This window comes from Magallana gigas, chromosome 9, assembly GCF_963853765.1.
Source record: "Magallana gigas chromosome 9, xbMagGiga1.1, whole genome shotgun sequence".
NCBI lineage: Eukaryota > Metazoa > Mollusca > Bivalvia > Ostreida > Ostreidae > Magallana > Magallana gigas.
In genome coordinates, this window is record NC_088861.1 from 41,846,355 (window position 1) to 41,856,966 (window position 10,612).

Sequence of the window (10,612 nt, forward strand, 5' to 3'; positions counted from 1 at the left end):
AATGCTCCCTTATTTCTAATCTAAATTAAATCCTGTTTTAAAATGACTCAGTCATTAACGCAAGATTATCTTTTACAAATAATTTTGATTTGTTTTTTTAATTATTCTTAACATTTAGATCACGCGATCATTATACATGCAATTTTAAAATAGAATACGGCACTTCTTTCTAAGAAAAAAGTACTTATTTTGTGTTTTCTTATATCATCCTTCCCTATAATTATTTTATATACATCTACAAAATATTACGTTTGATTGAAATTGAATGTGTGGAAGAAAGAAAAAGAATGTGGAAAGTTCGCAACTCTTATTTTGAGCTGGTTGCTGGTTCAAACACCGCTGCGGGCGCTGGGTGTCATATGTTGTGTCCCTGGACTATATGACTTCATCTCGATCTATTGTCTCGGTACATCCCGCAGAAGATGGAACGAGCCGCTGAATTACACGTAGCACCATGAAGTACGGCTATAAGTGTTGTGAGTCCATTTGATTGGGCATGGATTAACAGTATAACACGGTTATAGCGATCGCACTCTGAGGGTCCACCGCGGATCTAGAGGCTTAAACTCTGGGGGTCCACCGCGGTCCTATAGGGACTTAAACTCTGTGGGTCCACCGCGGTCCTAGAGGCTTAAACTCTGAGGGTCCACCGCGGTCCTAAACGCTTAAACTCTGAGGGTCCACCGCGGTCCTAAACGCTTAAACTCTGTAAATATTTGCTGATATTTACAGTGGTGATTCGTTATGAGTTCTTCATTAAAAATCTCTCTCTCTCTCTCTCTCTCTCTCTCTCTCTCTCTCTCTCTCTCTCCACAAAAGAGCTGTGAAATACATTAGAACCATTTTAACAAGGCCTTGGACTCTCATTAGGATGTAACATTCAATTTCTTGGGTCAAAACAAGTTAAAATAACGCTGGTTTCAAGCGAAATATGCACCGATTGCGTAGTCTTGGGTCAAAAGCCAGACAAGTCTTCTTGATTTCAAAGAGCAATGACTGAGTGGCCTACAATGAAATAGACAAGCCTACGTCACATTGCTGTTTGACACAACTACCCAAAGTCCAAGCTCTAGTAAAATTGGTTCTACATTTTTGGTTATGTCATTATGTAGTGTTTAAAATAAATGTTAAATATAAAAAATTATCTCATTTCTTTTGTTTCAATTAATTGTGCCCATTCCCTATAAGTTATATTGATACTGGCACATGCATGCAATATGAAAGAGCTTTCTTTATTGAAGTTCGTTTACATTATTATGCTTTATAAGAACACAAACAACATATGATATTGTGGGAATGGTTTCTAATACATATGCAGTAATATTAAGTGTATCGCAATGTGATATTGAATATATATGCATGAACCTCAAAAAAGAAAATGAATTTGAAGTAAGGACGGTTTTTTCCTTTTTGATAGAGGGGAAACTCTCATAAAAGCAAATTATTTTTCCGCAGTGTGATATTGCATAAATATGCATGCGCCTTAAAAATGAAAATAAATTGGAAGTATAAAGACGATATTTTAATTTGCTTTTTTGATAAAGGAAAACTCTCATAAAACCAAATTATTTTTTCGTTCAAGAGCAATCTTGGTCAATTCAATAAAATAATAATGTTATGTCATTATTTGAAGAAGAAGTTTAAAGGTGTGCGAAATGAAAGAAACAATAATGTTTATTCTTTAACGCGAGTTGCAATCCTCTAGCTGTGAAGTTCAATTAAATTATGAGAGGGATTCTATAGAAATGGTATAGAATATCCCGACCTCTTAACTGCTGAACGATGGCAATTAAAAGCCAAATCAAATTCAGCAATGTTTACATCAAAGTTTAATTTAAATAGCTGTATAACTTGGTACCAGTGAAGTGTTTGGTTTGGACCTCCCTTCCCCCCTCCCTCTCACCCCCAATCATTAAACACATACACTGTACATGGGTCAAATAAACAGGGATTTTGCTAGAATTATATACTGAGCATGTACGACCCAGTTTTAAATTGCTACAAAGTCACAAATTTGATCCCTCTTTACTCTATCATGCCGCGCGAGTGACATTTAAGTAAATATTTCAGCTTTAACCAATTCGATAATATTCGAACAATAGCGTATTTGAAATCATTCGTCGATTTGCCTACGATATGATGTATCAATTTCCTTGATTTTTCTAACCCGTTTATCTCTGATGAAATATTCTCGACAGTTAATTGTTTTTATGGTTCGAAGGACGACTTAAAATCCAATACACAAAATGATTTAATCAGAAATTCAAAACCGCGCAGGGGCCGTGGTATGGAGTGTGTATTATAGCTAGCGATCGAGCTCCGCGCGTCTAAAATCATTGCGTGGAACCAAGGCAATAAGCGTGACTCTTTAAAAAAGTCAGTGTAGATATTCCAGAGAACAGGGATTAAAATCTGATTATTGTATTAGCTGCGAGGAAAGGAAAAAAATTCGATTTCATTAAGATCTGAAATTTAAATGAACGACGCAAGCGTTAATCCCGGTCTGTTGTTGTTGCGTAGGACGATTAAGATCCCATTGCGTATATTTTTATGGAAGAACTCGGAACGAATTGACGATGTAAATTGATATTTGATTCTAGTGATTGTGGACAATTATCCACGACAGAGGTTGGCGGTAAACTCCACATTTAGATCTTTTTCTGTGATTGGAAATTTCTCTGTTTAATATGAGAAAGTAACAGGCGAGCGGAGCGAGGTGCGTATAGCCCAGCCGAGGAACCATGCGGCTCTTTCAAGACCAAGTCTCTATGGAGGACTTTGAGCCCCCTCCCCCGTTTCTAAAGGACCCTACTCGGGATAACTTGAAACATATTACCCAGTTTCGTGACGGGAGACATCGCGTGGCGACTCCCGAGAAAGTGGCCATCATGGAACTGTCCACGAGTTTCGAAAAGAGGCGCCTGGGGAAACAGCAACAGATCCTGACGGAGATGAACCAGAGGTGTCGGGAACAGGAGGTGGCGGATCTATCGTCCAAACTGTCCAACAAGTGTGTGCTGGAGTCAGAGAGGGGCGCGGTTGGTCGGTCCCGTGAAATAACGTACTACTCGACCACGTTCATGATGCACAAAACTAAGACTGTGACAGAGGAGCTGGACATGTCCAACAAGACAGAGTCGCCCTCTACAACCCCTCTGCCGTTCTTTGAGAAGACGTACAAACATTTTCCGGCGAGAAAAATTATTAAACATCAAGGGAAGTTCGAGCTGATACCCCGGAATAGCCGTCAGTCGCCTATAAGGACCCCCCGGGTCGACCCCAGTCCTGTCAAGGCGCTGGTATCCCAGGCCATGAGCGAGCCGTACCGCAAAATCAAATTGTTGAACTCTCAGAAAATTAACGGGCCGGTACAGTTGAACCACTATATATACCCCAGACAGGACCAGTTAGCTCCCCTAGTGCTACCCAACATAGACTCCACTATCCAGGATAAAATTGATGCGTTTTCTACGTCACGTGTGCATCTCGGGGCCCGCGCCAAAACGATGAGCATGGACAGCCAGGTTAATGGGACGATGAACAGCAAGGCCGACCAGAAACCCCCAAAACGGGTCTCACCTTACAAGGGGGACCAAGAGATTCCGGGAACCTTCCAGGAAAATACAGTAGGGGGTCACACCCCACCCCCCAATTCTACCGAGCCCCCTATTGAAGTACAGGCGCACTGATATCGAATATGTGAAAAATTATTTATCTATTGACTGTGCACATATTCCGAATCTTTTTTAACCGTATATGTATATCTTAAAATTCTTGGTTGTGATTTTAAAAACCTGTCCTCATGTGTACTTGTGGTCTTTGGAAAACATTTGGCGTTGATCGGTTGAAAACCTGCTAGACGTCTCCGTGAAAGAGAGGGATTATCAGTGAGTAAGGCGGATTAAGTCACAGTAGGCTGAAGCGCTTTGGGCCAGCGTCCAAAATCTTTAATTGCAAAAATGTGCATACAATGCAAAGTGTTGTTTTGGTCCTGCAGTTTAAATGTTTAATGATAAACATTTACAACAAAATGGTTTTAACGCACATAGGGCCAAATCAAAATACTACTGTAGGATTTGACAGGAGTTGTCAGGAAATTTCATCGGGATTTAAATGCCTTTATGACTGCTCGCATTAATTATTGTCATTCCACATATCAACATATTGAAAAATCTTTATCAAGCACAGTGGGGGAGCGAGATCCACCGTTACATCTGATGACGTCAAAACTATGGCGAAAATTGACTGTTGAGGACACCGTGAACTCCTGGCTTTGTCTCGTAGATAAAAATAGATTAACCGCACTCCAAGATTTGTTTAATTATCGATTCCATCTTGATTTTGTTTTGAGAGAAGCCTGGTTTTATTGTGTCTGTAAATAAGTACGAACAAAGTGCTGAGATGGGCGAGACAGTTGGACAACTCATCAGATTATTAAATATTATATCATCTCTGCAATGATTTGAGTTTTTCATACAATAAACGAAAACTTGTTTGTATTCGTTTATACATAGTATTGAATACTCTACAGGTGTAAATTTCGCAAATATTATGTTTCCAGATCAATTGGGTATTACATTGATAACCGTTATTTGGGGGAAGCACATCTTGCCCATTTTAAAATCAGAAATTTTGATTGATATTTGTCAAATTATTTGAAATATCCAGCTTTAAGATTAGAAAATGGTAAACGACTTTAATCAAAATTTTTAATTTATATATTTTTAAAAATAATTTCAACACTTTGATGAAAAGTTCTGCTGTGGGTATGTATGCCGGCCTACATTCTACTTAGAGGGGGTAAGCTTTAAAATCAATGCCTTCAAGAAATAAATTATACATTTTTTGACTTCAGTGTTTTCTCAATTTTTGGTTTTGGGTTTGAAGAAGTTACAATAGATCAAGTTTGCTTTCTGTGTACATCAAACCCTTATTTAGTCCGGACTGTTGGTCCTATATTTCATAGTCCTTGACTAATGCCGACAATTATACTGTATACCATACACCGTTATCTTATTCTGTATAAGACTTAACATTATGGGAGAAAGGGTGGTTTAATTAAGTTCCTGTTCAAATCAAAACCTTAAGTCATGTGCTCAGCTGTAAAAAATTTTATTTTTCAACAAAAAGATTTTACATTTTGTATCATTTCAATATACATGTACATTGTACAGTGTATTTCACAAAAAATATTGCTCTTACAATGGTTTGACCAAAATTCAGGTGGACTATTTTAATCCAATACTCGACCTTCTAAACTTTGGGAAATAAATAGGCAGAAGTTGTAAGTCTTGTTCAAATACGAATAAGTGATAAATGTCAGTTTATATTTGTCTTGTTGATATAAAACATTAAATGCATTTCTTGAAAAGCAGGATTAAACTAGGTTCAAGAAAGGGCCGAGGCTTATATATAGGTACCAAGCGAAATGAACAGATTTAAAATGCATACCCCAGTCAAATAACAATAATATTTGAAAATATTTTTGAAGGTTTTAAACATACATGTACCTATATTTATACTGCATTGAACATTATATAGTGCAGATAAAGACATTCTTACCCCTCCCCCTTAACCTCCCATTTAAAATTGACCTTAAAAAGATAACAAAGTTCATTAACACATATATGTTCTCAGATCACAACAACCTTTCATGCACAAACACACTTCACTAGGTGTTGTCAGTTTCCATGCTTGCTGACTGTGTTTCCACGGTAACCTTTTCTGGTCGTTTATAGGAGCCCATTCCGGCCGCCCTCTCTGCTTCCTCTATCGTGTAAGGCTCAATAGACAGGGCTTTTAACCTACAGAAACAATAATATCTGCATTTTAATTCACACCTCATAAAATCCTGAAGTACTGTCATAGACATTTTTTATTAATATAACTGAATTTTCATAAAATTTTGATTTACAATCATTTTCCCCCAATGTGTCTGTTCTTGGATAATTTCATTTCATTTTCAGAAAGATACTTGTAACTACACAGACGCTCCAACATTAATTAATCTATCCACAATATTGGTGTCTGCAATTAATGATTCCACAGTGAATTTGAAATATAAAAAAATTGAATTGCCCTTCCTTCTGTAAGTAATGGGATAGCTCTAGTTTAAATCATTTAATCATAGAAAGCAATTGTTTAAATTATATTTGCAACAATGGCAATTCAAAGGTCATCTTAGCTGTACAAGTGAAAAAAATGTCATTAGAATCGGAAATCATGGAAATGGAATGATTACGTAGAGAATCCCCTAATAAATGGATTTTCATTTATTACACACATCACTTACAGTCAAATTACAACAATATATTCATTATCCAGCATTGGTTTGTGCCAAATTTGAACTTTTTCATAAAAAACAATTGTCCTCTAAAAGGAGTAGCTATTTCAATAGGAATTTCTGATATTTCACTCTAAAAATTGTTCAACAGTCTAATCTGTATCATTTCAATTGTAATGAATTAAATTGTTCAGTGTACTTAAAACTAGCCCTCTCTTTATCTTTTCATCTTAAGAGGAAGGGGGTATATGTTTCAATCAGACTGTACAATTTCTGTTAAAATAAAGTCTTTTGGAAAAGTAATCTACAAATTCCAAAGAACTTAATGCATTTGATATCTGTAAACAAACTAAAATAAATGTAAGGAAACAAACAAAATTATGGTTGACACATGATGGAATAGAATTATACAATGTAAGCCCAATTAAATCAGGATGATGAATTGCACACAGTCAGCAAACACAGAATTTATCAGTACAAAGTAACAGATGTCTAATTACTACTAATACTTACCTTCTTTTATGTGGTTTGCTTTTAAAATGTGTCTTCAGAGAAGTTTCATTAATAAAGTACTTCCTGCAAAATATAAAGTATCACATGAATAGAAAAATGTGCTACTAAGCTTGAACAAAGAATCATAATGTTAGATACACAACAAGAACTTTAGTAATATAGTAATACAACTATGATTTTCTTTACAATGAAAACAAAAGATTAACATGTTCGATATTAAACTGTGAACTGAACATTCAACGCAAAGATTACCATTTATTGAGGATTTATACAAATCATTGTTGCAAACAATTACTAAATGTAGCACCAAGCCCTTACTACATTGCCATTGTAAATTATTTAATGTTCTTAATATGCAGGTACATGTATATGTACATATTAACCATTGCAAGTTTAGTATCATCAGGTATTGCAACTTGACAAAATTTCATATTCCTGCGTTTCTTCCAACTTACAAATGAAATGAGAACCATCAAGATGTGCAAATAAGATGCAAATCAGTTCTAAATAATAATAAATATCCGGTACTTACGCACAATGGAGACAGTAAAACTGCCCCGCACCAGGTTTATCAAAGTCGGCTTCCTGGTTCAGCAGTTTCTGAGATTTTGCCGGTTTCATGTCTTCGTGGATTTCATCAAGGTCCTTTGTCTTCCTCTTGGTTCGGTACTTTTCCTTCAATGGTTTATCTCCCTTGTGCTGCTTCTTCCTTGATAGTCGTCCCATGATGATGTTGCCTTTACCTCTAGAATAAACAATTACATTGATGGAAAAGTAACAATTTTTAAATCTGAATTATATAACTTGTAACACACTGAATTGTTCTGACCTGTAAAATGAGGAAAGGTAACTAGCTGATGTATTACATAGGAAAATTTCATGTGCTTCTATGGTAATAGTATTAAGAGTATATAGCTTATAAATTAAAGTCATTTTCATCTAGAAGAGTACAACACTGATCAACTTTAACTGAAGTGAAATTTGGGTTAAAAGATTGCAAAATCTACTTAAATTCAATTAAATTTCAGATCACAATCACGTACATTATGTGGATCATGGATAACTGTAAACGAACATATAAAAAAGTTTGTTGAAGCACATTTACACTTTGGTCTGGACAAAATTTAATGAGTATTAAATGGAGCAAATCCGAGAAACAAATCTGTAATATCAACACAATATCTCGACAAGAATGGTGAGAATTTCGTGAACACAACATACCCCAACGTCTGTCAAAATTTACCCACGTGGTCTGCTCTGAATCGCGAGCCCGATGCGTATGAACCATGTAGCCAGAGGTATCACATGTCCGGCTAAAATCAACATAATGACGTTTTCCCAAAAAAATAAGAAAAGAAAAAGACACAAAATCACCAGAGTCATGTCTCTGAAAAGCACATAAAATGAAGAAAAGAAACTTTAAAAGCATAATGCATGTAATATATTTTAATAATTTTCTGAGTGTGAAAAAATGTCAGTATCATTAGCAGGTAAGCAGCTATCTAAGCCGTGAATCATTCTAAAATTTTATCATATAGACTTGTTAATCCTCTCCTCTACGATACACAATACATACATGCATAGCGTATCTTAGAGGAGCCGATTCACAGGTCTGATTTTATTAAGTTTGCCAATCAATCGAACAAGTGCAGTAAGATCATGCTACAAAGGAAATGGAGAATTGATGCTCATATTTAGTCAACCTAATTTCGCAATTTTTAAGAAATTGTTTCTATCAAAAATACCCTATTCAGTGTTTGGCTTATTTAAACACCCCTATTAATGAATCGTAATAATCAATTTAAATAAATCAAATATTCAGTTAGTTTATCCGCTAGATGTACATGATGTATCACGGTGACGACAGTTGCTCATAGACATAGGCAGCCATCCTGTAATATTCATTAATTTACCCCCACCCACCCTAAAACGGTTAGGTGTAAGCTAAAGAGAAATGAGTTGAAACACTCAATTTTCTTTTAGACGCGTGACCATGTTGCTTATGTGAATGAAAAGAAGACTAATTTTCTATAAGATACAATACTGTCAAATTTCGGTCAACTCAATATGCCACTGTGAATTTAAAAAAAATGATTTATAAACTCAAATTTAAAGTTATCAAATATTTCAGCCGTATTATATAAAAGCATGCCATAAATGACGCCCCATTAAAACTAGCTACTTTTAGTATAGGCACGATATACAGAGCAATCTGACTAAGGGATATTTGACAGAAAAAAAGTTTAAACAAATACAAGAGCAGAATATACAGATTTTACCCCAATTTGTTCATCATATATCAGGTAGTGGTTAGAGTCCAAACTTTTCAAAACCCGTGGAAATTTGCGAGGGCGAGGCCATGAAATAAAAAAAGTAACTGTTACGTTTAGCTTCAATGCTCCTTTTACTACATGTATACTTGTTCACGTGCTTATTTTCAGTAATTATACCAATTTTTAATCACATTTTAATTCTTATTTCTTAATTGTTATCAAATACATCAGCTAAAAAAATGTCTGTTTAATGCAATATTTACCAGAAATCCTGTGTCACAAAAACTTGGACCTTTGAAAATGAGTCTTAGATCTATGTACAAAGATAACGAATCCCTGTTGTGTTTTGTTTTTTTAATTTTGACCGTATTTACCCGAGGTCAATATATAGAATTGCATTTTTACTTCTTCTTGTTTTCAGAGATATCGTAAATTTTATCCTCTTTTTTCTTTGAGTGAAGATAATAATATATACCGGTAATCTTTTGACACTTTCCATAAAAATTTTCTGATCCTTTGTTCATAATTTGAACAAATTTAAATCATAGTCTTGATTAAACAAGGAATTTTACATTAACATATTATACCGGTACTACATGTAGTATGTAACTAAGATTTTTTTCACAATTAATAACAACTTTTTCAATATCAACTACTGTGATAAAGAATACCTCCTTAATTGACTAATATATTATATATAGAGAGAGAAAATAAAACAAGATTGGGATCAAGGTTGTTTATTACAAGTAAATTGTAATAAGACAGTTATTGGACGCTGAGATTGACATATTTCTCCAGCCTCTCCATCTCTTTATGGGCGACTTCGATCTTCTTCTGGATGAGGGCCTCCTCCCTTCGCTGCTGAGCCAGCTTCTGCTTTTGGGACTGGACATTTTTCTGATCGTCTGTTGAGAAGAAAAAGATTAATAATAATCAGTTAAATTTATGTAAGAATATTAAACCTTTTACAGTGTATTAACTCATTTTTTCATCAATGAATTTCTAATATATGACATAAACCCTTAAACAATAAAATTGTAGTAATTAACTTACCCCTCCATTTTTCAAAATCCTCTTTTTTTAGCTCTGTCAATCTGCGTGGTGGCATCTTTGGCTCCTCCTCGGAGACAAACGTCAGACCAAAGGCCAGCCCACCCTTCTTCTCCGTCACGTCCTCAGTGACCATGGCACGGCGCACCTTCTCGTACACCTCTGCCTCCTCCTTCATCACTCCCACCTTGTTATTTTTCGCAAAACAACTCTGCAACAACCCCATATCGATACACAACTTGGCCGTATCAATCGCTAAGGCTTTTGATAGCTAGACAATATTGTGACGTCATAATATGTGGGCGATTGTGACGTTACAAAAACGTGGTGTTACGTCATTGAATTGTTACATACATCCGGAATTTAGACTGGTTTAAAAACCGACACCAAAGTTCCTGGGACTGACTTGATTATCCTTATACATTGTATCTCACCTGGAAGTTTTTCTCCGAAATTATCATTTAATTTAAATTTGATCTTTAAACTGATAAAC

The 10,612-nt window shown here is 35.5% G+C and overlaps 3 protein-coding genes across 4 annotated transcripts; 1 reads left to right on the forward strand and 2 right to left on the reverse strand.

Moving 5' to 3' along the window:
* The first annotated feature begins 2,140 nt into the window (after positions 1–2,140).
* LOC105343601 (uncharacterized) lies at positions 2,141–4,495 on the forward strand. The gene has a single exon (XM_011451015.4). It carries the CDS (start codon positions 2,742–2,744, stop codon positions 3,687–3,689), a length of 948 nt encoding a protein of 315 aa, XP_011449317.3. The 5' UTR covers positions 2,141–2,741; the 3' UTR covers positions 3,690–4,495.
* A 600-nt stretch (positions 4,496–5,095) lies between these two features.
* Positions 5,096–8,125, reverse strand: LOC105343602 (zinc finger protein 593 homolog). Of its 2 annotated transcripts, none has more exons than XM_011451018.4 (4): positions 8,018–8,125; positions 7,329–7,541; positions 6,797–6,859; positions 5,096–5,804 (listed from the first exon to the last, which is right to left on the reverse strand). In XM_011451018.4, exons 2-4 carry the CDS (start codon positions 7,520–7,522, stop codon positions 5,672–5,674), a joined length of 390 nt encoding a protein of 129 aa, XP_011449320.3. In that variant the 5' UTR covers positions 7,523–7,541; positions 8,018–8,125; the 3' UTR covers positions 5,096–5,671. The 2 variants fall into 2 exon arrangements, with proteins under 2 accessions (XP_011449320.3, XP_011449318.3); XM_011451016.4 differs by lacking the exon at positions 8,018–8,125 and adding an exon at positions 7,840–7,930.
* A 1,665-nt stretch (positions 8,126–9,790) lies between these two features.
* Positions 9,791–10,413, reverse strand: LOC136271598 (uncharacterized). Its single transcript, XM_066071919.1, has 2 exons — positions 10,123–10,413; positions 9,791–9,974 (listed from the first exon to the last, which is right to left on the reverse strand). The coding sequence occupies exons 1-2, from the start codon at positions 10,343–10,345 to the stop codon at positions 9,835–9,837; spliced, it is 363 nt and encodes a 120-aa protein (XP_065927991.1). The 5' UTR covers positions 10,346–10,413; the 3' UTR covers positions 9,791–9,834.
* Positions 10,414–10,612: the final 199 nt, after the last annotated feature.